Source organism: Condylura cristata, unplaced genomic scaffold (assembly GCF_000260355.1).
Source record: "Condylura cristata isolate star-nosed mole 26May11 unplaced genomic scaffold, ConCri1.0 scaffold00015, whole genome shotgun sequence".
Classification (NCBI taxonomy): Eukaryota; Metazoa; Chordata; class Mammalia; order Eulipotyphla; family Talpidae; genus Condylura; species Condylura cristata.
The window spans coordinates 37,774,884-37,800,981 of record NW_004567116.1 but is presented as its reverse complement, the minus strand read 5'-3'; the positions used below and the strand labels follow the sequence as shown (position 1 = coordinate 37,800,981).

At 52.2% G+C, this 26,098-nt stretch overlaps 1 protein-coding gene across 3 annotated transcripts in view; it reads left to right on the top strand.

Moving 5' to 3' along the window:
- The first annotated feature begins 3,900 nt into the window (after window positions 1-3,900).
- PDE2A (phosphodiesterase 2A, cGMP-stimulated) overlaps window positions 3,901-26,098 on the top strand; it is an 89,214-nt gene continuing 67,016 nt past the window's right edge. For 2 of the 3 annotated variants that reach the window (XM_012725651.1, XM_012725650.1), the window contains exon 1: window positions 3,936-4,189. In XM_012725651.1, coding sequence (XP_012581105.1) covers window positions 4,119-4,189 — 71 coding nt within the window. In that variant the 5' untranslated portion in view covers window positions 3,936-4,118. Of the gene's footprint in view, window positions 4,190-26,098 lie in introns of all 3 variants that reach the window. The other variant, XM_004683169.1, reaches the window with a different exon arrangement.

Here is a 26,098-nt window from a genome sequence, read left to right as displayed (position 1 = left end):
TGACTCAGTGGGATAACAGCAGCTGCTATATTTGATTGGGCCTGGGACTGAAGCAAATAGGACTGTGGTCTGTCCTTTAGGAAAGCATGACCCAGCAAAGGAAATAAAGTGAGCCTGAGGAAGGAGATAGGTGGTGGGGCAAATAGCAAGTCAGGGAAGGAAGAGGCAGCCAAAAATAACTCATCCTAGAACCCCGTGACTCCTCCTGTGAGGGTTGAGGGGTAGGGTGGGTGCTCAACTGGATCAGGAAGCTTAGGCCAGGATTTGGGGTGGGCAGAGAAAAAGAAGAAAGTCAACCTGGAAAGGGAAACAGATTGCCAAATCAAGGAGGAAAAGGATAGATCATGTTTTCTCTGGAACAGGTGATGGAGGGTTCAGTCAGACATAGATTATGAGAAGCTGCAATGCCAGGCTGAGGGTTTTTTTTTAAAGATTATTAATTTATGCATACAAGAAACTGGGATGTAGACCAAAGGTGTGAGGGGTGGGGGGATTCACCAGAGACAGAGTGGGGAAGAAACAGGCAGATGTGCTGAAATACACTGCTGAGGGGAGCAGCGGGAGAGACAGAGGTCTCCTGTGCCATGTGGGTCAGTTCCCTGGCCAGGATTGAACTTGGGTAACAGCAGTGAAAGCTCTCAGACTTAACCCGTAGGCCACCAGGGAGGCCCCAGGCTGAGGATCTTGGCCTTTATCTTGAGGTCAAAGGGAAGCCATACAAGGGTTTTATGGAGGAGTTATATAAGCAGATATCTCAGAATACTGGCATTGTGTGAAGCAGGAGGTGAAATAGAGGGATTGGACTGAGGTAGGGGCTTGAAGAATGACCAGGGTCGTGGGGAAGAAACTAGGTTCAGGAAGAGGAGTGGATAGATACAAGAGGATTACAAGCCTCAGAGGCAGATTTGACACAGGAAGTGGACAAGAGGGAAAAGGCAGAGCAACTCTGAAGTTTCATGACTGGGGAATTGAAGTTTGCTGATTAAAGACAACAGATGCATTGGACGTTGAATATTTGAATGTGAGGAGCCTATGGAATGGCTCCAGAGATGTCCAGAAGACAGCCTCTCTGGGACATCTAGAGCTCCAGAGCGGGTCAGGTTGCAGGGGGGCATTTGGAGTTGTTGGTATGTTGAGAGAAAGCTCCACACTCTGTGGTGGTGGGGAGGAAAATGAGGACAGACAAGGCTGGTGCTCCTGGGAGGAGGCCCATATTGAGGGGGCGAATATAGGATGATCAAGTGAGCGAAACAGAGGAGGGGCTGTCTGGAAGGTGGGAGGGAAACAGCAAGAGGGGTGGGGTAACGGAGGACACTGAGAAGCAGCCACCTTCCTCGCTGATGAGGTAACTGGAGCCTGTGGAAGCTGCAGACCTAGAGAGACGATGGGCTCAGGGCGGAGGCTGGATTCCAGAGGCTGCATCCTTCCTTTGAATAGGGCAACATCCTACCTCCTAACTTGCCAGCCTGCAAAACAACCACCACAACCATATCTGCCTCCCCTCGGGCCGGCCAGTCGACCTAAGAACAAGTACTCAAGGATCAGCACCATGGAGAGCAGGCAGGGCGTGGCCTGAGGCGGGGCGGGGCCTCGTCCTCAAGCCTAAGGCCCCTCGGTTCTGCAACAGGCAGGTCGCAGAACCTGTTCCTGGTTGAAGAAGAACCAGAGCTGGGCTGACTTTGCCCCTCTCCCTTTTCAGCACCTCTCCCTTCTGGGCAATTCCCTGCAAGAGTCCCTACACAAACATATAGGGCTGTTACTCCCCTGACTTCTTCAGTGGTGAGAAAGGAAGAGGCACAGCGTTTACAAATAACTTTAGAGATATCCACCACATCTCACAATTTCAACCTTGGAACTTGTGACACTAAAAGCGAGGTTAAATTGAAGTTAGAGAGGTTAAATAACTTTCCCAGGCCCTAGGTAGAGCAGGGATCTGAACTACCACATATCTGTAACTCATTCCTGGAAGCCCAGCAGTCCTGGATCTGGTGCCTTGTTTCTGGGCTAACTGTAGAGTCCAGTGGAACAGTGGGATAGGAAGAAATCCTCCTGCCCATCTGACTTGCTTGAATATATCCTCAGGAGATTTCAGAGGATGAGACTTCCACCATTATTTCCAAAGTAGGAGGGCAAAAGCTGACTGAAGACCTGGTAAGACCTCAAGATTCCTGCTGCTCCTCTTTCCCAACACACTCACCTAGAAGACACCCTCCTTTGAACATTCTGACTCAGCTTCCCACCACCAGCCTCCTGAGAGATGGGAGGGGCCAAGACAACCAGTACCTCAGCTTTCTGAATTTGCAGGATGCCTTCCCCATCAGCCAGCATGTGGGGAGAGGTTTGGGGGGGGGGAGGTCTCTGGGATGGGCTGGCTGAAAGAAGCAAGTCAGGAGTTCTGGGCTGGCTAGATTTCATGCCTCTTGAGTGAGGAAACAGTTTCCTAAACCTTTCAGAAAACTAGAAGTGTACTTCATGGGGCACAGTGGGAAGCAAAGACTCCCTTACATTTTCTTTCCAGACACCTCTAAGCCATGAGACAACAGCTTTCTCTAGTACTCTGTCTGGACAGATCTACACAAGTTAGGCCATTCCTGCCCATCTCCCCACCACCACACACTCCACTTCCTTCAGCAATGGTCAGATTTCCACTCAGTCTTACAGGTTGTTCTGCCTAAAGTGTGGAGTGCATGGCAGGGTTATCTCCCCATGGCTCAGAGAAGAGGGGTTCCTGGTGTGGGTATATGTGGCTCCTCTAGCCTGGAATATGTCCCCTTCTGCCTTAATGGTAAAGGATTCCTTTATGTTTCCCTCTCTTCTTCCCCTCACCTCTTGCCTGGGTACTTCACCAAGGTGAGAAACAGTCTGAGCCCTATTTGATGAGGTTGGCCCAGTAGGTGTTCGTGAATGAGTGAGTCAGTGGTGCAGCCAGGATTCAAACCCCCCTCTTCTGCCTCAAGTTGTAGAGTTTTTCCTCCTTGTACAACAACAGGAGCTTTGCTGTGATAGCCACCTACCTGACCCATTGTCTAGAAATGCTCCCATTGTGTCAGGTTAAGGCTCCATCCTGAAGAGCCCTGCCTGCGGGCAGGGCAGAGGTGAGGCAAGGCCCTCTCCCTAGGAGAGCCCGGGTGCAGTGAAGGTTGTATGCTGTAGGTTGTGCCTCGCTGCCCACAGCTAGAAGTCCACGCGCAGGCATCAGCTCTCACAGTGTCCCTGCAAAGCAGCACCACCAAGAAGTAGACTCTCCAGCAAGACTCTGAGTCCAGAGACCATCAGTAAAGCCCCCCTGAGCCTCTTGTGTACCCAACTGCATGCTGGAGATGTACCCTAAGACATGATCCCAAACCTGTGGGACAAGAGCAGGTGGTGGCTAGTTCTCCCCAGAGGCATGGGCCTGCCAACTGCTGGGGGGTAGAGGGGTGCTCACCCACACTGGGGGACTCTGACAGAATAGCAGAGGGTCTGGCTCCTGTCTATCTCATAACCCCATTTCCCAGCCTAGCCCATGAGGCAAAGCCCACAACCTCATACTTCTTTCTAGGCTCCTTTCTCAGCTACTTGGCTCTCTATCTCTCCATTTCTGTGTGTGCTTTTCCTTTTCTGTCTGTGTTCCTCTGTGTGTGCGTGTTTGACTATGCCTCTCTGATCTCTTTGTATTTCCATCTTGATACTCCCAGGGCCCTGATCCCTCTCCTCTCCTTCGTGTGTTTCTCTCCCCTTGCCTGTCTCTGCCTCTCTCTCACCCTCTCCCTCTGTGTGTCTTTCTTTCCTCTCTCCCAGTCAGAGTCTCTCTTTACCCCTCCCTCCCTCCCTCCCTCTCTGTCTGGGCCTCTCTGTTCCTCCTCCCTCCTCCCTCCCATTCCTGCATTATCAGACCTGCTCCAGCCTCCTCCCCGAGCCAGCCTAGCGGCTGAGGCAGTGGCTGCCGGAGAGGAGAGGCGGGAGCAGCCTAGGCAGCTGGGCTGGGTTGGGGTGTTGAGTCCAGGCTGAGTTGGGCATAGACCTCTGCTCCCGGTCGCTGTGTCTGCTGGGCCAAGCACCCTGCCTGGAAGCCCAGGCAGGGTGGAAAGGGCGAGGTGCCACCTTAGTCTGGCTGGGGAGGCAGATGATGAGGAGCGATGGGGCAGGCATGCGGCCACTCCATCCTCTGCAGGAGCCAGCAGTACCCGGCAGCGAGACCGGCTGAGCCGTGAGTACTATGAAAGGGCTGGGGTTGGGTGAGCGGCTGCAAGAGGTGCCATGGAGGGTCCTGGGAGCCTCTCGGGGAGCTGAGCTTGGTGTGGAGCTGAGCCACGTGGGAGGAACGATCCTGCTCCTGGGCGCCTGGATGCCCGACTGGACTGTAGCCTGGTGGAGGGGCTCGGCAGTCAGGGTGCCTGACATCAGCCTAGGGGAGGAGGCCGGGGTCCCACAGAAGGGACTGGAGGCTGGGGGAGGGGCTGGTAATGAACCTGAATCATCTCTCAGGGGCTGGGGGTGGGGAAAGCCTGCGGGGGAGTTCTAGGAGCTCTGGGGTTTGAGAATGACTGATTCAGGACACTGGAGAGGAGAGGGAAGATGTTCTGGGGCAGGAGTGCTGGGGCACACGTGGCGTGTGTATACGTGTGCGTGTGCGTGTGTGTGTGTGTGTGAGAGAGAGAGAGAGAGAGAGAGAGAGAGAGAGAGAAAGAGAGAGAGCACATGAACAACAGCATGAGTGTGAATAAGAATGAGTGGTCCTGGGGCTGGAGCGTCTGGGGTAGCTGCCCACCGTGGAATTGGGGCTGGCATTTGGAGCTGCCAGTTTTGGCAACTTTATCCCAAAGCACCTGTCTCAGAGAGAGCCGTGGGACTAGGTGTCATAAGGCCCCTGTGTACCAGCCTGGTGTCTGCCCACGTGTGTGGGGAGTGGGGGGGTGTTCTGTGGAGGTGACCCTCCAGGGTCAGGGGCTAGCAGGTAGCAGGCAGGTGACACATGTGTCTCCAGGTCCAAGAGGTGCAGGTTTGCATCAGTTGTGTGAGGATGTGTGTCAGTGTGTACATGTGTGGGATGCGCTGTGACATGTGAGGTGTAGAGGGGCCTGTTGAATTCTGGGTCCTTGGAGGTTGCTCATGCACCAGTTTGTCAGGGTGTGCGAACATTCTGGCATGATTGAGTGTTTCTGTACATGTCTGAGTGCAGGTGTGTGTGTGCTTGTGTCTGCACACGCTAGTCTGGGTTTGCTGTTAGCATGCATACTAACTTGTATGCCGTGTCCTGCAAAGCAGTGACTTAATATTGAGGATATTTCCCAGGTGATATCATGTATGTGCCTGTGTGTGTATATGTGTGAATGTGAGTTTTAGTGTTCCTGTGTGTGTGTTTAGCATATGTATATTCATGGAGACGTGTGGTCGTGGTGCCAGTTGTAGAAGTGTATACATGGTGCATGTGAGGCTGGTGTGCCAGAGTGTTTCTGTGAGTATTCATTTAAGTATTTATTTAAGTACTTGAGTACTCCTTCCCCTGGTGGTTGAGGACATAACTGGGACCCCACGGCCCACTGAGGCAGACAGGGGTGTCTGAATATATGAGCACCTCTGTGAGCCCAGGACAATTCATTCTACACCCTGTGGGGAAATTTGGAAGAGAAATAAAAATAATGGCTCTGCCCTCTGGGGCCTCCTAAGCTTGAGCCATAAAATAGCTTGAGAATAATTAAGCAGTAAGATCAGAACAACGGTAACAGGTGGGGGTTGGTGTGTTAACAGCATAAGCAAAGGCCCTGGACTGGGCAGGGCACGTGTCTGCCTCTTGGGCTTTATCCTCAAGACCCTACAGAGTCCAAGAAAGTTTTAAGCAGTGGAGGGACATAACAGTTTGGGTTTTAGAACGCTGCCTCATGTCACTGTCAAGGTTGAACTGGAAGGGAGAGGTGGGAACATGGAGCCCATGCCAATGTGGACGTCAGTGAAGTCTGGGGCAAGGGGTTCAGGGGGCAGAGGAGCCTGGACTTTCTGAAGGGAGAGCATGGGAGGCTTAGGGAAGAGAATGAAGGAGGGAGTTTCCAGGTGGCTCAGGTTTAGACTGGGGTGGAGGGTATGGTAGCAAGACTTCAGAGGGTCAGGATGTCAGAGGGGAGAGCTTTTGGAAGACTCAGAGGAGCAAGGTAGAGGGAGACACCCCTGTAGGGTTTCTACTGGGGTACGGAGGGTGCAAGATTATAGAGCTACCTCTTCCCAGACTGAGGCTGTGGTTTTGTCACTCTCCTCTGGCTGCAAGGCTGGAGCAAACGTGTTTCATCAGTCTCCTCCTTCAGACCTTGTATGCACCTCTTGGATGCCTGAGCTGGGTTGGCGCAGTGAGGGTTAATTGCTTATGTGTTCCTTTGCACCCCCCAGTTCCACCTGCCCACCAAGCAGCTCTTGCCACTCTTCCTGCTTCCCACTCCAGCCTCCTGTCCCTGGGGACTGCTGATGGCTTGGCTGGGTTCTAGCCAAATGGGGGAGGCAGAGCTCCCAGCATTCACCCCCTTCAGTGTTAATGGACTGGGAGTCTCACCCTCAGCCATGCTGCTGTCAGGCTATGGGACTGTTGGGCCATGTGAACTACCAGCCATACTTCCACTTTTTGGGTCCATATAGTCTTCCTCCTCAGCATTCTTCTACTCATTCACCTGTCAACCCATCCACCTGTCCACCCACCCACTCAGCAAGACACTGCCCAGTGCCTTCTTTTTGTCCACTGGCTTGATCACTGGGACCACAGAGAGGATACTAAACCAGACCTTGTTCTCGGGGTGCCCAAGCTGATAAGAGATAGAAATGTATATCCCTACAGAATGAATAGTGCTGGCCAAGGGAAGGAACGGTTGGGGACTGGACTAAGCCAGGGCTTCAGAGGAAGAGACATTTTGCTGAATCTTGAAGGATGGCAATGAATTACCCAGGCAGGGAAGAGCAGAGGGAACAGCCTGTAAAGGTGGGTAAATGCAAGTAAATGCAGCAGCTTCAAGGGCAAGAAAGAGTTTGCACTGGCTGGAGTGAGAAGATAATTGAAAAGAGAAACAGGGCAGCAGGTGCCAGCTTCTGTAGTCTCAAATGCCAGGCTTAGGGGCTTGGACTTTTCCTATAGGAGTAAGGATCTGGGAAAGGCTATTTTTTTTTTAAGATTTATTTATGCATACAGAATTGGAGTACAGGCCAGAGATGGAGGGGGTGAGAGAATTCACCAGAGACAGAATGAGGGCAGAATAGGCTGACTGGCAAAGTACACTGCTGAGGGGAGCAGCGGGCGGGTCAGGAGAGGTCTGCCACGCCATGTGGGTCAGCTCCCTGGCTGTGATAGCTTCATAGTGCTGTGCTTTAACCTGTTGGCCACCAGGGAAGGCCCGGAAAGGCTATTTTTAAAATAGGAAATCTCCCCTCGGAAAGTCCTCCTTGGTTCCCCTTCCCTCTGACCCCATGTCCTACCCTCACGTCTCTCTCCCTGATGGTACAGGATCAAGAATGCTGTTCAGACTGCTTTCTTTTGTCGTGTCTTTTGTGTGAGTTCCTTATTCAGTCAGACGAGGAGTTTTACTAAGGCAGGAGCCAATTTCTTGGCTCCTGAACCCCACTCATGGCACAGGACTAGTCACTGAGGTCAGGCAGCCTCTGGGCAGGAAAGGACAAGAAGAGCTTCTGCACCACCTTTAAACAGTTGCTTTACTTTTCTCTGCAGTTTACCTGCAGGTCTATCCAGCCCCTGCTAACATAACCCCAGGGATGCGAAGCTCATCCCTTCCCTCCTTGCAGACCTTCTCTCACAGTAACTGTATCTACCCTGGGTTCCTCTAAAGGGCCCAGCTTCTCCAGGTGCCCAGTCTGACCTGTGTCCTTTCTCCACCCTAAATGACTGTGCTTCCTCCTAAGTAGGACCAGCCTGCGGCATAATGGTTCAGGAGAGGTACGAACACATCCAAGATAGAAAGCCATTATTCCAACTACACATGGTAAAAGAGAGATGGGCTGTCTTGACCTCTGTCCAAAAGTAATGGTGAGTGAAGTCATCCAGGGAGAAGGAGACTGGAAGAGATGTGAGACAGGGGAGGGGAAGTTGCATGCATTCATTCATTCACTCACTCACTCATTCATTCATTCATTCATTTCATTCATCAGCCACTCACTGTGTTGCTGCCCAACCAAGCATGGCAACCTTCAAGGGAGATGGACGGAGCCAGTGATCACATGGTGGAAAGCCCGTGGTCTTCCTGACCTCTGCCTGTATCAGGGGAAGGCATTTAAGAGGTGAGGCCATTGGGGCTAGCCTTACAGGGAAGCAACCTTTCTTCAGGCAGAAATGAGGGACAGCTCCAGAAAGAAGCAAACGTCATGTACAAAAGCCTTGAGGCAAGAGCAAGTATGGTTTTGCTTATAGGAGGACTGTAGGAATTTAAATTGGCTTGTGCATGAAGTGCAAGGGCTGGGGAAGGATTGGGCAGAAATGAAACAAGAGAGGAGGGAGGGATCGAGGTTAGACTATAGGAAGCACTTTCTGTCACCAAAGTATCCAACAGTCTTGATATGTAGGTATCACTGAAGAACTGAAGATCAACAACTTTTTGTGCTCTCCAAGTGCCCCCAACAAGGGGGCCTGAAAATGGGAGAAACAGTGGCTGAAGAATGTTGGCCCCTTCCAGAAACTAGCATGCAAATGAATGCAAAGTAATATGCAAATAAGCTGGCTGGGGCTTGACAGTTTTGGCTGGGAGGATGAGACTTCACCCTCTTTCGTGTTGGCTTCCCACCCTCTCTGCCCCAGCTGTACTTTATAAGTCTTGTCTGCCGCCCTGCGTGCCCCAGCTTGTCTGAGCCACAAGATTGTGACCTCCAGGGCGGGGGGGGGGGGGGGGGGCATGGGCTCCCTGTCAGCACCCCCATCCTCTCAGGAAGTGGTTATATTTAGTAACAGGGATGTTTCCAACACATTTATCTCCCATTGTTCAGCTGCCCACTCCCTGGGAAAGGTCAGGTCCCCAGTGACGTGACCCACTTCTTGAAGTACATGAAATCACCCTTCTCCCTGCCCTCTCTGAAAAATGGGAGGCAATTGGGGCTTAATACAGCAGAAGGGATTTAAGTCAGATATCTGGGAGAATGACCCAATAGTAGTTTCCTGGTTCTTACTCTGTGGAGGGGTGTCCTGGATTCAGGGGAGGCTTTGAAAAATAAAGAATGTTATAGACAATCATAGATTCCAGTTTTAGTCCCATATTCTGTAGCTATGTGGTCCTGGGAAGTTACTTCACTTCTCTGAACCCCATGTGAATAGTGGCATGAGAATAAGTCTTTCCTGCAGGTTGGCTATGAAGAATCTGCATGCAGCAGGTGCTTATAAAGGTTAGTTGCCGCCATCATGAACCACCCACGCTCACCTACACTTTTAGAAAGATTCAGCGGGGCCTGGAGGGGGAGAGACCAGAGCTAGGAGCCCAGAAGCTGTCTTTGTGTGGGAGAGACAAGGTCTGAAATGCAGCCTTGGTGGTGGGAATGGGTGAGAAGTGTGGCTGCTCTGTGGGAGGGGTCAGGAGACCCTCAAAGACATGTGACCAGCTCTCTGGGCTGTTTCTGTCAGTTCTGAGCCTGATCCCAAGAGAATACAATGGAGGAAAGTACTGGAGAAGGAAGGGGTTAAACCTGTGGCTGTGCCCAAGACAGTCTGTAAGTTATTCTGGGACTTGTAGTCTAAGATAAATTTTCAGTAAGTCACTTTGTACTGTCTCCTTGGGTTCAGCTTTAGTCACTGTTGCTGAAGCTGACTGGGAGCAAACCCCAGTGGGTTCTGGGGCTGGGGGTGGGGGGGCATACCACAGGTGATCCCTACCCTCAGGGATCCCCTAGCCTGCTATGTGTTGGGTATCGATGGAGAAGGGGTAAAAGGATTGAGCCATAATTATGACTCTTCACACATTCACACAGAAATTAAAGCTTCCGGAGCATTATTTTTGCATCTGTGATCTCATTTAACCCTCACTACAAACCCAAGAGACCGCTGTTTTCTGGATGAATAAACAGAAGATTCAAGAGGGGAAATAAGTTGCCCAGAGGTATTCAGCCACTTGGTTTTGGAGTCAGGCTGGTCTGCTCCCAAAGCTCCTATTCTTTCCAACGATTATTTTTCCAGATAACAAAAGCCAGGCCTTGAAGGACAGGCAAGAGTTAGATATTTAAACTTGGGGGCAAGACATTTCTTCAGGATTGCTGAGCAAAGACAGGGCTCAAAGGATGGAAGGCAAAGATAGGCTCCTTGAGATAGGAGGCTTAATGGTGAACAGAGGCCTGCCTGTGGGCTGAGCTGGGGATCCTTGCTGTGGCCCAGGATCTCCCCAAAGTTTTTGAGCAGGACCAAGATGTGATTAGACTCGGGCTTTGAGATGACTGGTTTTACAGCCTGGGCGGAATGAATTGGAGCAGAAGAACTGGAAATAGCCAGAGATTCTGAGCTCCCTTCTTAGTCTTCTCGGTACTTTGCTCCTCTCCCTCTTTCACATTTTTCTCAACTTATTTTCCTCCCTTTCCCCTTCCCTTTCTTCTTCTCCCCTTCAGCCTACTCCCTTCCACTCCAGACCAGAGAGTGTGTAGCATAGAGCTATGCTCAATACCACACGTCTCTCGGAGGAGACTACATGCTGTCACATATAGTGAATTCCAGACTGTATTTTCCTTGTTTGAAGGGTTAGGGAGGGAGAAGAGATTGGACAAGGAGAAGAGATTAAGGGTGGAGAGAGGGCAGTCTCCACCTCTGCTGGGCCAGAGTTGAGAGGACCTTGCATCGGGAGGAATGCTGAGAGAGGGAGGGCCCCATGTAGCAGGGACAGGCACACTAGAAGGATTAAGCCAGGGGACAAGAACTTTTCTTTTTACAATCTGAGACAAGTTTAGTTTGGAAATGGATTTAAAATAGCACTGCAGTTGGGGGGGGGTCTGTGTTCCTATTATATGGTGATTTGCATGAGATGGGGAAGTGAGGTTTGTTGATTTGTGTTTCTCTGTGTTTGAGTGTGTGCTTTGGGTATGTGGGGTGTGTGTGTGTGTGTGTGTGGTGAATGAGCTTCCAGTTGTGCATGTGTCTGAGAGTCTGAGGTCCGAGAGTGTGAGAATGTGTGGATCAGCTTTTGTGGGGACATATTCATATGTGTGAACATGGAGGTGTCTTTTTATGTCTGATTTCTGGTAAATGGTTATGTGCATAGGTGTGCGGCTTGTGTTTGCTATCTACATATGTATAGGGAGTTCTAACCATAGGTTCTAGTAAAACTCTCTGTATGTGTGTGTGTGTGTATGGGTATTCAAGTTCAAGTGAAAGCACATACACCAGCAAGGTCACAGCCAATACATTCTTTCCTGGGTTCTACCTGCCTGAAAGTAGATAGCTATGTGTGGACTTGGGCTTGAGGGACTGTGCTATGTAGGGCTGACTTCCTCAGAGGACTCTTGGACCCTTTGTAGTCAGTCAGGACCCTTGAGGAACAGTGTCTTTGTGTTCAGGCTCATGTTGGGTCAGCTAGATGTTAGACATGGCTGAGAGATCTAAGTTTCATTCACTCTGGGGTCTCTTAATGGCCACACCTGCAGCTCACTGGGATTTCTGGCATTCAGCCCATCTTCCTGTATACCTGCATATGCTGAAGCCCAGAGAGGTGTAGCGGTTAACCCAAGGTCACACAGCATGATCTAGGATGAGACAGCAGGGCTTGGAAGATCTCCCTCCAGCCTCCATTTCCAACCAGGTGGGGAGCTCAGAGTAGAGATGCAAAGTCTGTGGCATGAAGCCACCTCCTGCCCTTGGGCATTTCCACTTTTTCAGGCCTCAGATGCTGCCTTTGAAGTTTCTACCAGAGCCTTTCTTTGCCTGCTGTGAGACTTCTCCCAGGAACTTGTGGAGCCTGTTATTCTGTGGCGCATGGAGGCTCCATGGAGAGGAGCCCAGCAATGGGGTGGAACCAGGGGCGACCTCCTCTAGATGCCTCAATTGCCTCATCTTTGAACCTGTAACTTTTTTTAGGTTTTTACTTTCTAACACTCAAGATTTCCCCTGTAATCTTTCACGATGTTCTTAGTTCTGAAACTGCACCTGGCTTGTGAAGACTCCTGGAGAAGTCAGTTCCAAAGATAAGGGCTGCTCTGGAGAGAGGCAGAGGCCTCCTGTCCATGGGGCAGGAAGGGCTGAGACAGGCTTGGAGGCCTGGTCAGGGAGGCTGCAGATGACCTCGAGCCAGCAGGGAAGTTGGTTTTGTGCTCTGATGTTCCTTCCAGCTGTAGCTACCAGAAGGGGCAAGCGAAGGACCACTCCAGCCATGTGGCACTAGAGGGTTGGCCCAGTGCCCCCTGGCAGCCCGGTGGGGGAAGGTGTGAGGTTAAACCTCCCTGCTGGAAGCTGGGAACTGCACAAACCTTGTCTTCCTGGAGCCTGGGGTTAGAGGCAGGGGGTTCACGGTGAGGACTCCACGGTGGAAACTGGGTACAACTGATACGAGGGGAATTTTGCTGGCTACAGGGAAGGGAGCAGACAGGCAGCTAGTGTCTGTGCTGAGCTGTGAGGAGCTCTTGGAGTAGGAAGCCATGACTGGGGATTCAGGCGTTGCTCTGGGTGGAGGACCCCTGGCACGGGGTGGCTTTAGGGCAGAAGAGAAACAGGCAAGTCTGATTCAGAGTGATCTTAGAACTCCAAGTGGGGTGGGAGAGAATTAATATCTACATATTTTAAATATATTTCAATATATTAAAAAAAAAAAAAAACTGCTGGTGTCATCATCTACACAATCTTCACCAGCTAGCCCTGTTTGGTAGCGGGAAGCAGAGGACGTATGGATTAACTGAAGGCAGTTTGATGAAGCAACTGTGGCAGGATTAAGGGCACCAAGGGCGTGTTGCGACACATAGGACCAGCACCTAAGGGCTGAGGGCAAGGACCATGCTCCCATCTCGCCCTCCTGCCCGCATGCTCCCATCTCGCCCTCCTGCCCGCACTGGCAAACCTGACTGGGAGCCTGGGTAAAGCAGCACTGGAAGCCAGCCTCCGAGGCACAGGGCGCGGCAGGAGAGGGTGGCCCTCTGGAGAGCAAGTGGATGAGGGAAACTGAAGCCCAGAGGTGCTGCCGACATGCCCAAAGTCACACAGCTGACTGAGCTCAGAGTTGGAGCTAGAAACCATGCCCGGCCTCTGAACACCCACTTTATCACATTCACTGAGCCCTGGAGGGTACCGGGCCTCATCAGTGCCTCCTGAGTGCACCCACACACCAGTCATCGCTCCTGGGCTGAGCTACTTTCTGCCATGAAGGCCTGGTTCCTCCCTGGGCAGCGCTGGGGCTGCTGAAGACTATCATTCTTGGGGTTCAGCTCACCCTGGGTCCTGTGAGCCACCTGCTCATGAATCCCACCCTCCCGGATGCTGCCTCTTGCATTCTGCCCCATACCTGTCACCCTGCGATAGAGCTGGGCCAGGCAGCCCCTGCCTCCCCTTCGTTAGCCAGGCATACCCGGACTGGGCAGTGAGCTGGGGGAAGGGGGGCTGACTGCTAGGGGAGGAGGGAAGTCCCAGCAGAGATTGGGAACCTGCCCTCGGGAAGTGACGCTGGTTCTTAGCCTTAAAAGAGTGTGGGACTATTACAGAAAAGGCCTTCACAGAATCCCCAGCAGAGCAAATGTGTGGAGAACAGCAGGAGGTGAAGGCTGGCAGGACCAGGATCTCTGGGCTGGAGGAAGAACCGGAGGTAAAAGGTAAAAGGAAGGTGTGGAGGCCCGTTGACACAGGGACACGGAGGCAGGTTTAAGCAGGGTTAGGTGATGACTAACTTTGGATTTAAGAAGTTTCAAGTAAGAGATGAATTAGAGGGGCCAGTGCAGAGGCTGCTATGGAAACAGGTGAAGGGAAGTAAGACCCTATCAGGGTCTTGTGGATTGGGGAGACAGGTCACCCCCCTGAGCTGTGGCTCTGGCTCCCCAGGGCCCACCTACCAGTGCAGGACTCCGTGGCACCCCCAGTGGCCTTGCTCTCTGTTTCATCCTGTGCAAGACTTCCGCACTCTAGAGCAGCCACCCATGGGCCCCCTAAGCCACCCCCTCAGACCATGGCCCCCCAGCTGTGTCACTGCCTCCTCATCTCCTGATAGCACTTATGACCTTTCCACGGCCGAGTCTATTAAAAACCCCTCCTCTTGGGACTTTCATTCTGGAGTTTGATTTCTATCTTACTTGCTCTCCAGAGTCTGGGCCTTGGGCCTCCCCCAGAGATGAGTCAGTGAGCCGTACCCCCCCCCCCGGTGATCTGGTGATGTGGGGTTAGGGGCCTTGGCCCAGCCAGCTCATCCGAGTGCACTGTGTGCAATGGGGACCCAATTTCAGCCTCTCCCGGGGCTCAGGCCACTGATTCATTATCAGTGTTAATTAGCATCTCCGGTGCACCCTTCCACCCCGTAAGTGCTTGACAACCATTAGGTGCTATTGTGCACAACTGGCTTTCACCCCAGCACCCTCCCCCAAACCCACCTGGGCTTCTGTAGACCCAGCTGCCTGAGCTAAGGGACCAAGATCCTGGCCACAGTCATACAGCTCCAGGGATGGACAAACAAACACAAAAACGCAGAGAGGAAAAACTCAGCAGCCCCGAAGCTCATGCACAAAGCAGCAGAACACAGCACACAGACACGGGGACTTACCACCCTCCCCCATGAACACAGACATCAGTATGCTCCAAGACACAGACACGGGGTGGAATTTAAAAAGTGACCTAGAAATAAACAGAATGAAGCATAGCAGCTGTGTACACAACCCAGGTGTCCCCCCAGATGTGCAGCACAGACTGGAACACCCCCAGCACAGACACAGTGCCATGGGGTAGGCAGACTGAGGTCTCTTCGCTTCTCCCCACTGTGCAGCATCTCCCATTCTGGGGGGCACGCAGGTATGTTCTTGGAACACCTTTTAGCTCTGCCCCTCCCTGTACCTGGCAAGGTGACCTCTATTGCCAAAGTCCTGTTCTGTCCTCCCAACCTGGAGCTCTGCCTGCTGTGTGGCAACCTGGGCTATTTTCCGTTCACTCTGACAAGTGTGGGGAGGAAGGCTTTGCCTGTGCCTGGTGGGGTGCTGACTGTGGATGTGAGTGGGCGATTAGGGCTGAGACACAGGACAGAGATAAATTTTGGAGGAAGTGAGTCAGGAATAGCAGTGCAGAGCCCCGGCAGCTCAAGGCCTGAGCGGGTGTTTATCCACAGGCTGGAGGAGCCAAAGCCCTCTGCCTTATTTTTCTTCAGACTCTGCCTGACTTCTGTGTTTCTTCCAGGCTTGCTGCCTGACCCAGTTCCCTCCTTCCTGAAGCCAGCCCTGCCTCTTGCCACCTCTGAGCTTACGTGCTCTCACTTGCTCTCTTTGCTTGGGTGCATCTGCCTTTACTCTTAAGCCAGTCCTTGTTCGAGGCTCGCCCGTGTGCCTGACTCCCTGACCAATGTGGTTCGGCCTGGTCAGGATGTACCAGAGGTGAGTGAGGATGACCACAAGCCTTCTGGATGCTCTCCTGATTCAAATCTCAGTTCCTCCACTTATCAGCAGCACCTGGGCCAGTTCTCCCATTTTCATTCCTTCATCTGTGAAAAGGAGACAGTGGAGTCACCTCGTGAGGGTCATTGTGAGGATTCAGTGAGACAAGGTGTGTAATGCACCTGGCACATGGCTCAGTCCGCTCAGGCTATGTGAGAGTGGGGTGTGGGGTGCTGATGAGATAGAGGGTTTACTGTGCACCCAGGAGATGCCAAGCATGTCCCCTTAGTTGGAATAGAGGGACACAAACATCTCCTGGGTGAGCACCCACTAGGTACCCTGTCTAGCTGGCCCTTTACAGGACCTCTCCTCAGTTTCTGATGACTGCCAATTCTGCACAGCTGTTAGGCAACAGGCAGAGGTGAGGGTGTGACTTATTTTAAAAATTTATTTTTATGTTTTTACACCTGCTTTACTGAGGTACAGTTTACAATAAAATCACCAATTTAAAGTGTGCCATTCAATGAATTCTGGAAAATATATACAGTCATGTGACCACTGTTTCAATAAAGAAAAGAAGATTTTTACCACTCCCCTGCCAAATTCTCTTATCTTCTTCGCAGTGACAACTGAAGAAGGGGGTGACTTCTTACAGGGTTGTGAAAGTTGATGGATTTTCCTTGGGTTGACAGCCTGGGCATATGGAAGAGGGCACCTCTGACTTGCTAGGGATGCCAAGCAAATGTTCACCCTCTCTGGGTCTTATTCCTGTGAACTGGCAGAGGCAGTGAGGCCGCAGAGGGGAAGGGGTGTTCAGATCATGGTCTCTGAGGTTAGGCCCTGGGGTTGAGGGCTAGGTGAGCTGGGACTATAGCCTTCATAATCCACATAGTGGGCCATGGCCAGGAGTGTTGGCATTCCACAAAGCTACCTCTCCTAGGGTCAGGTTTGCCCTGTACTCTGGTGGAAATGGCCGTATGTTGGACTGGAGCAGGGTCCTGTCCAATGTAACTCCAGTTCTCTGTCTTCCCTCTCCAAGGGCCATCAACCCCTCGGTGGATTAGCAATTCCCTGAAAAGAAGGGGGTACTTTTGTTCCCCAGTTCTAGAACCAAATATTAAAGCAATTATGTAACTAGCAATAAATTACTTAAAGTAGTGACTCACTCAGCTTAATTAGAGCGCGAGCAGGGAGGGATTAAGGTATTTTTAGAGCACACACCTCACTCCCTCCTGTGGAGGGAGAACTCTGTGCAAGGTGGGGGTGGAGAAAGGGCTGGGAGCTCATGGAAACACCCCAGGTGTCTGCAAGGAGATGAAAGCTGATCTTCCACCCCACTGAGGTCCCAACAAAGAGAGACCAAGTCAGACCTGCAGCAAGAGGGATTCAGATCAGACCCAGGAACATTCCAGTGGCACTTATTGGAGAACTGGAACAGTAAATTAGATTATGACTCTTTGAGGGCAGGACTAGGATTGTTATCCTTCCACCACCACCACCACCACCACCCCCCCGCCAGAAAAGGACCAGGAATGAGGCTTGGGATCAGATACATCTATTTGAATCCTGATTTTACTGACTACTAGCTGTGTGTCCCTAGAAAGATTCCTTTATCACCCCAAGTTTGAGCTCTGCCACTGTGCACTCTATAATTTGTATAGACTATAAGGACTGAGAGGTTTAATAGGAGTAAAGCAAGCCCAGGACAGACTTTACTGGACTGCGTCTCCAAAGGGAGAAGCATTAAGTATGTTTTGTTTACTGTTATATCCCAAGGGCCATTCTCAGGTCTGCACAGAAATGCTTGTTGACCGGATACATGTTAGTTTCAATCCCATACTCTGGCTCCAAATTAATGAAGAGACTAGGTGAAAGGAGGGAAAGAGTGCCTCACTGGGAGTCTAGCCTTTCTCCGCCAGAATGAGGAGCAGGTAACATTCAACAGAAAATTTTTTTTTCCTCAAGGGAAAGGGCTGGTAGGGTTCAGGACTATGGACAGCTCCAGTCAGCGTTAATGGGCTTGTTCCATCTCTGGGAGGGTAGCTGAAATGGAAAGGTGGGCCCTGTGTGCTGTCCATATCTCTGACTGGGGAGACTAGGACCCTCCCCCACCATCTCTGGGAGCGTAGACTAGGGGTGTGGGGTGGAATTTGGAGATGGGCTTGGCCGGGAGGATTTTGGCAGAGAGAATAGTCATCTAGGCGCCTGTAAAGCAGTGTAATTATTTTAAACCTGTATGTTTTCTGGGAGGGTTAAACAAGCATATGAGCTTGTCACCTCTCACTTCCCTCTACCCTTCTCATCCTTTTTGATATTGAGGGACATACCCTTGCTCTGTTGTGGAGGGCAGAGCCTGGACACGGAGGCTGAAGGGGGCTTCCTATCACAGCCATCACTGACCTCCACTTCTGCATTGAACTGAGCTGGACACACGGTAGGTGCACAAGACAGACTGGGGAAGGTCTGTGCTTCTCCTTCCTCCCAGGACATTTGGGAGACAAGGGTGGGGGTTGGAAGTAGCAGGATTTGGGTGGAGTTTAAGAAATGACCCTCTCCAGGCCCATATCCCCAAGACTCCTGTCCCCAGTGACCATTCTGATCAGCACCGACCAACTCTACTCACACCTCCCTGACCTCCCAGGGCTTGGGCAATGAATTAGTGATGACAGCCTTGCAGCATTGCCATGGCGACCAGGCGATGCTCTCAGCCTCTAGTCCGGGTGCAGCAGCAGAGGTCAGAGACCCCTTTGGTTCTGAGCCTCATACTCGGTGTGGCAGAGAAACAAATGGAGTTGGTGGAGGAAGAAGAGAGGGAGTGAGACAGGAGCTAGTCCACTCCATCTGCAGTGGATTAGAGTTTACACAAATGATCAGGTCCAAAAGGACTTTGGAGACAGTTGTGTCTGGCCCTCCCTCTGTTCTTATCTCTCTCTCTCTCTTTTTAATTTCTCCCTCCCTTCCTCCTTCAGCTCCTTCCATTTTCTTGAAATGATCTCTGCTTTGCGTCTGAGATGCCCACCTCTTCCCTCCACTGTGGAATTAGACCCTGCCTGGCCTTCGGTGTTGGGAGCTGACAGTGAGATGGGAACACAGGCGCGGCCTGGTGTGGGCCCCGCAGAGGGTGTGCAGGAGCTGCTGTTGGCTCTGCAGGAGGGTCTGACTTACCCGCTAGGGGCTGTGCAGGCAGCTCTGCAGGGGAGATGGTGCTTCCAAGCCTAATGAAAGGAGGAGAATTTGCAGTGGAGAGGCAGAGGTCCAGAGGTAGGCCACAAAGAAGGATGAGGAGTAACAAAAGTCCAGGACAGCTAAAGGGTAGGAGGTGTGGCAGGAAGCACAGGAAGAGTGGGGAAGGCCAGGAAGGGAGTGCACATGGTGTGGGGTTTGCAGCTTGTCCTACAGGGGAAGAGGAGTCCTAAAGATGTCTGCTGTTGTTTGCCTGAATTTAGAGATGGAAAAAGTGAAGCCCAGAGAGGCAAAGAGACTTGATCATGCTCACTGAGGTCATTAGTGGCCCAGCTAAAGTCCTACTAGAGCCCAGCCAGGACTTCTCGCCCCACACTTATTGGACAGGATTTTTCCAAGTAACCGATCCCTCCAAAAAGAGGAGAGGGCCAGGGGTGATGTTGCCCTTAGTTTGAATAAAATTTGCTTGGGCAGGTCTGTGCTTATGGCCCTCCTGCCTCTGTCAGATGAACTGACCTGGGCCTGTGCGTGGTAGTGGTAGTGGAACAGGGTGCCCAGAGGACAGCCTGGGGAGGCAGAAGCTTGGCTGAGGTCAGCAAGGGGTCCAGGTCAAAAACTGACTCAAACTGGGGTCTCCAGGCTCCCAGTCCACTATGCCCCTAATTCTGCACCCTGGGGTCTTTGGCTGAGCTGGGCAGCAGGAGGTAAGGACATCTCTGAGCCCCTTGTTTTCTTCCTAGAGCTCTTCCTGGTGCTGGGGCCTTTTGGGCCTGCTGTGACTGGAGTGTATCAGGGCAGAGAGGGACATTTAGCTCCTGATGAAGACGCTGAAGTTCCAGTGACTTGTTCATACTCGGTTACTAGCTGAGTCAGTGGCAGGGCTGGGCCTGGCTGCCAGGGGCTTTAGCTGCTCAGCACTTCCCCACCTGGCCACTCCCTGCCCCCTTGCCACCCTCTTCCCTTCCACAGTGCAGCTTGCTGGGCTCCTGGCTGTGACCACGGCCCCTCAGCTCAGCTTCCATCCATTCCTTTCCGGATGCTGATTTTGATAGCCATTCCTGCCTGGGGGCCACATGGCATCTGTCTCTCCACACAGCCTCACCCAGCTGGTTGGTGTCACTTGGTAGTTTTTCTTGGGGGGAGGGCAGGGGGCTACAGGTCCCTCTTCTCTGAGGTGGAGCTGAGAACGTGGTTGTAGTCCCCACTCTAGAGGAGTCAAGGGCTACTGCAATGTGAAGGACCTCCCTCGGGCACCTGCACAGGCACACATATACACACACTCACACATACACACATACACACTCGGAGCAACAGCAATACAAGTTTTCATGTACCAAAAAATAGTGCACATCCAGCGTTGTGCTGCGGCTCTCATTCATCCATTACCCAGATGTTATTCGTGGGTTACTGTACACACAGGAAACAGGCTCAGGCAGCTCACTAGCCAGGAAAGGGAAGAGCTGGGGTTTGCACCCAGGTCTGCATGACTCATATCTTGGGGTTGTAACTCCCCAGCTTCATGGCTCATGTATGTGTGCACTCATGTGCATACCTGTGCACCCATCAACAGGGACCTTCAACTTGGCCTTTGCCCCACACACCTGGCTGGACCAGTTTCCTAAGACATCAGAAGAGTGCTGGGCTGAAGGAGCAATGAGCGGTCCCTGATCATGGTCACCAAGATGCCCCCAGATTCTTACCTAGGAAGTGACACCGACCAGCTGGGGGCCTGCATGGAGGAGGCAGCCTCCAGGCAGCAGAGAGGGGTGGCTGGGAGGCAGTGAATCAATCGATCATCCCTGCAGCCCTGCCTTCCAGGAACTGGGGCCCAGGGGAGTGTGGGTCGATTTTCTGGGCTGTGGCTGGGGCTCAGCAAGCCATACATATGTGAAGGGAAGCTGGTGTGTATTCAGCCTGCCACCCGGCCCCTCTGCCTTCTGCAGCTGACCCTACCCCATCCTCCTGATCCCCACACTGCCTCTACTGTGGGCAGTGTAGGCACTAAAAGTCAAGCTTCCTGTTCCTAGGCAGCTGTGTGTGCCTACAGATATGAGGTCACCCTGGTGCTCCCAGAGGCAGTGGGGTGGTTACTGTGAGGATTACCCTGTGGAGACGCTGGGCACCAGGAACTGGGCAGGTGGGGGTGAGCCCAAGTCCTCAGAGACCCGAAGGAAAATATAGTGAGAAAATGGATGTAAAGTGCTTTGTACCACCAGGGTCACATAGTAGGTGCTTAATGAGTCTTCTTTTGGTTCCTTCTCCAGGAGGCTAGAGAGAATGAAGCTGATAGGTGTGGATGAGGTAACTTGGAGGGTATTTGAGCTCCTAGAGATGGCTGTTAGGTACCCCTGACAGTGTTAATGACTCCAGGAGCCAGTAGTGCTGACATACTAGCACCTGACATTCTAGACAAGCGCTGTCTCCCGTTCTGACATGGGTTCAGGGGGTGCTGGGAAGAGTGATGACCACAGCAGAATTTCGAATCCTTCTTCCTTGGTCCTCTGTCTGGGAAGGACACTTGAGCAGGCCTGAATTGCCCCCTTCTGGGATGGCTGCTTCCACTGTAGCAGAAGGGCCTTTGCTAGCTTGAACTGGCCCCAGGAGACTCAGGTTCAAGTCCTGGTCTAGGCACCCGTGACTCTTGGGTTGTTAAGACATCTCCCTTCCCCTCTGGGGGGTCTCAATTTCTCACCTGTAACAAGCTATGGAGAGGATTAAATGAGCAATTGCCTGTCCAGTGCCTGCTACATCCCTGCCCAAGGGGCCAGGCCACTGGGGGTCCGCAGCACCTGCCTTCCCATGCAAGGGAAAACAGCAGGCTGTTTGTCTCCTGGATGCTGTCTGTTTCATCTCTGGGTCCCTAGTGCCCCAGGAAGAAAGAAGTAAAGGGGATCTCATTTGGGCCCTGTCATCTTGTTCAATCTACTGGGGGACGAGCCTGCCAGAACCCCCTTGTCTCTGTGCTCCCCACACCCTCTTTCTCCCTGGAAGATGGGCACATCTAGGGCTCAGCCCCCCTGTGGTCTCGGTAGGTGTCTCTTCTGCTCTGACCAGTTCTTACCTCCCCGTGTCTGTCTGTCTCTCTATCTGCTTCGGATTCCTTATTCTCTCTCTGCAAGTCTTTTTCTGCCCTGGTCTCTGCCTCTCAGTCTTTCTGTCTGGTCCTGCCCTGTGGGCTCCCGTCCTCTTCTTCCCTCCAGGCAGGGCAGCAAGTCTAGTTCTTCAGCCTGGAGAAGCAAGAGTCCACCTCCTCTCTTGCTGGCTGCCTTGGAAGCCACTCTGCCTTAAGTGTTGCTAGGCCTGTGGCTGGTAGCACCTGGCTTCCATGGCAACGGGTGCTTAGAAACAGACGCCACACATCCCGGTTCCTATAGGAGTCTTGGCAGAGCCAGTGCCTTTCCCCTTCCGATCAATCAGAACGGGGAGCCTGGCTGGCACTAGGTTGGGGAGGTGAGAGAAGGTGCGAGGAGAGGGGGCCAGTCTCAGCCTTCTGGAGCTTGAGGCCACTGGGGTGAGGTGCTCCAGTGTGGCCCGGAAGTCAGATGACGGCAGGAGGGAGTACAAAGCCTGGGTTTGCAAAGGGCTGGTTTGGATTGCTGCTCAAACATCTCTAGCTTTGGGGTTGTAGACAAATGACTTTATGTCCTGGGGCCTCAGTTTTATCAACTGTAAAATCGGGCTAATAACATGAAGATCAGATGAAAAACTCAGCTGGGTGGATAGGCGCTTAGAAGGAAATCACTGATGTCACTCCCCTCACTTCCCCTTTGAAGTTATGGAAGATTAATTAGCCAATTAGCACAGAGAAGGGGACAGTAGCTCAGGCAGGGGTTGGCATAAGTGAAAAGGTGGATACTGGCAGGCATGCCCGGGGGGCCTTGTATGAGGTTCTCTCCCTCAGCTGCAGTCACAGGCACTCAAGGCCACAGACCATCGGCTCGGATGGGCGTGCAGACCTTGGGACTGGAGTCCTGGCACCACAGCAGCTCGGGGGGTAGAAAAATACCAGTGTACCCTCTGGGACTCCCAATGTCCTCAGGACTCCAGGCTCTGGCTTTCTTAGAATGTAAGGAGCAGACTCTTCAAATAATGGGACATATAGCAAGAAACTATGCAGGGGAAAGTTCTTAGAACACAAAGCTCTGGGAGTTCTTAGAAGCTTGAAGCTATAGCCTGGAGCCTCTGTGTATGTGTGACATTGCTGAGTTGGCAGGGAGTTTGCAGAACACTTTCCTGCCATGGCACCTCGCGTGGGTTCAGCTGTCAGCAGCCCTTGTGTGTGTGTGTACACACCTGTGTTTATGTACTTGTGTGTGTGTGTGTGCGCGTAGCTTCAGTCAGTGACCAAAGTAGCTTGAGGCATCTCTGGAGCAAAAACAGCCCAAGAGTGTCTGGCAGAGAAAAGATGAGCAGCCTGGCACCAGGGGTCAGGACGAAGCATCTCCATGTGGCTCTCTGAGGGTATTCCCCCAATTCCTTCAGAATGGAAGGTAAGGGGCATCACTGAGGGCATGGGAATGAGAGGAACAGAAAAGTGGACTCAATGAGGCAGATGGGGTTCAGTGAAGGGGGTGGGGTTCAATGAGGGGATGGGATTCAGTGAGGGAGTGGGGTTCATTGAGGGGATGGGGTTCAGTGAAGGGAGTGGGGTTCAATGAGAGGATGGGGTTCATTGAAGGGAGGGGTTTCAGTGAGGGGATGGGGTCCAATGAAGGGGGTGGGGCTCAGTAAGGGGATGGGGTTCAGTGAAGGGATGGATTCAGCGAAAGGGGTGTGGTTCAGTGAAGGGGTGGTATCCAGTGAGGGGATGGGGTTCAGTGAAAGGGGTGGGGTTCAGTGAAGGTTGGGGCTCAGCAAAGGCCACTGAAGTGTTTGTCAGCACTGTACCTTCTCTGTACTGCCTCAGGCTCCTGAAGTTGGTGGTTGATTGGGAGAAGCTGAGCACCTTGACTCCAGTGCTTGTCTTGGGGCAGGCTGAAAGCTAAAGAGCTCCATTTTTTTACTATTATGTGTAGAGTAGGGAGCAGAACAGGCAGATTGACTGATACACACTGCTGAGAAGAGCGGCAGACAAGACAGGAGAGGTCTGCTGCACCATGTGGGTCTGCTCCCGGTCCAGGGCTCAACTCAGGTCCCGAAGCTGGAAGAGCAGGTAGAGCCCCCGAGAAAGCTGGGGCAGGCCTCTCCTCTTGCCCTTCTTCCTGGTTTCCATGGGAATCCTGGCTCAGGATGATCCGGATTTGACAGTGTTAGGCAGAGCCATCCCACATGAGGAAGGTTGACTTAAAAGAAAGTGAGCTCCCTTTGGGGGTGGGGTGGTGCAAACAGGAGCCAGATCTTGGTGACTTCAGAAAGGAGCTTATTTGGTGGAAAGAGATGGAGGCCTCTTCCCTGGGGAAGGCAGGCTTTGTGTGACTGCCCAGTGGCCCACCTTCCTGGTCCTCATTGAAGAGGTCTTCAAGCCTGGGCTCTGTGCTGAGTGCACTTCACTCCTGCTCTCTGCACGGTGTCCTGTGCTAGATGTGGACACAAAGCTGAATCAGCCCAGTCTCCCCAGAGAGTGTCTCCTCCCTGGTGGGGGAGGCACACAGGGGAACAAATACAATCCCAAGTCCATGTAAGGCGCAGACCAGGCTGGGAGCAAGGTCGCCTCATTGATTCCTGTAGTCAACAGATGTCTTTGAGAGCAGTTCCTGTGGGTCAAGCTTTGTTCTAGGTCCTGGAGTCTAACAGAAGAGTCCTCTCCCTTGGAGCTGACCCACAGCGAAGTAGGCAGGCGAGCACCTGGCCAAGTCCAGAGGAGCAGGAGATGTGCTGCTTCTGAGATGGGTGGGTGTGAGGAGTGTGCCCAGAAGGCAGGCAGTGGGCATAGCAGAGAGGAAGTTATTCTTGCAGTTGACCTTGAAGGCCAGAACCAGGGCTCCAATTTTCCTTGTGGACAATGGAGTTCTGTGTGTGCAGGTGAGGCAGGGTCAGACTTGGGTGAAGAAGGGATTACTCCAGCAGGTCTGGGTTTTGGGTGAAGGAGGCAACATAGAGCTCCTGGGGTTGTGTGTCTGTGTGCAAGAGAGATGGTGTGTGTGTGTGTGTGAGAGAGAGAGAGAGAGAAAGAAAGAGAGAGAGGATTGAGTATGTGCAGGGTGTGTATGACCTGAGGCAGCCTTGTGGGGAGGTAGGATCTTGGGGTTTGCGGTTTGATGAAGAACGGAGCTGTTTGTGGCAGAGAACATGGAGCCCTCCGTCACTGCATCAGTGGGGCTAAAAGGAGAGTTGCTGGGGAAATCAGTTTTCCTTAGTTCCTTTCCCTCAAGAAGCGGGCATGAGTTCAAGACACAGATTTGAACCAGACGACCAGGATTTGAATTTTGACCACTGTTTACTAGCTGTGTGACTATAAGCAAGCTCTTTAGTTTTGCTGAGCCTCAGGTTTCCTTATCTGTAAAATGTAGCTACTGATAGGCCCTTCCTTATACTGTGGTTGAGGAGATGAAATAGGAGACACAAGGTAAGTGCTCAGTAAACGTCAGTCAGAGCCCTGGACCCAGATGTAGACAAGCAACTCCAAGAGGCAGCTTCAGTTCTTGTTTCTATGGGACTGAGTGAGGTCTGTCAGGGATGAGATGCATGTCATCCAGGTTCTCAAAACAAATTGTAACAAATTAGAATTACCTAGGTCATTTAAAAGTATATGGGGTGCGGGGCCCAGGTATCAGCAATTTTAAATCTCCCTAGGTGATTCTAATTTGAACCAGGGTGAGAACACAGCATGGACTCACAGGATAGGGAGCTGGGGGTAGGGCCATGTGGGCAGCTCAGAGCCTGGTGAGAGTTGGCCAAAGCTGCCTCCTGGCCTTCCTTGAGGCTCTTGGTTGCTTCTTCTGGGAGGGGGCTGGTTGGAGAATTTCAAGGATTACATAAAGGGGTGTTTCTGCACCTCACCAGAGAAAGAAGTTTGCTGATGGACTCTGGTGGGGAGATAGAGGTCCAGAGAGATGCAGTGACCTGACCAGAATCACACAGCAAATCTATAACAAAGTTAGGACTCAGCCTTCTGGAGAAAGCTTGAATCTGAAGGACTGACATGGAATGAATCTCTTTGTGTGGAGGGTGACAGAGCCTGGGGCCCTTGCCACTGATTTGCAGTATGAGACCAAAGAAAAGTTAAGAAATAACTTTTGGGCCCTCCCTGGTGGCGCAGGGGTTAAAGCATGCACTAAGAAGCCAAAGCCACTTCTGCATGTTGGTCCCCCGCCCCCCCCCCATGACCCACATGGCAGGGCAGAACTCTCCTGACCCACCTGCTGCTCCCCTCAGCAGTGTACTTTGTCATTCAGTCTATTCTGGTTCCCACTGTCTCTGGTGAATCCTCTCACCACCCCTGCACCTCTGGCCTGTACCCCAGTCTGTATGCACAAATAAAAAAATCTTAAAAAAAAAA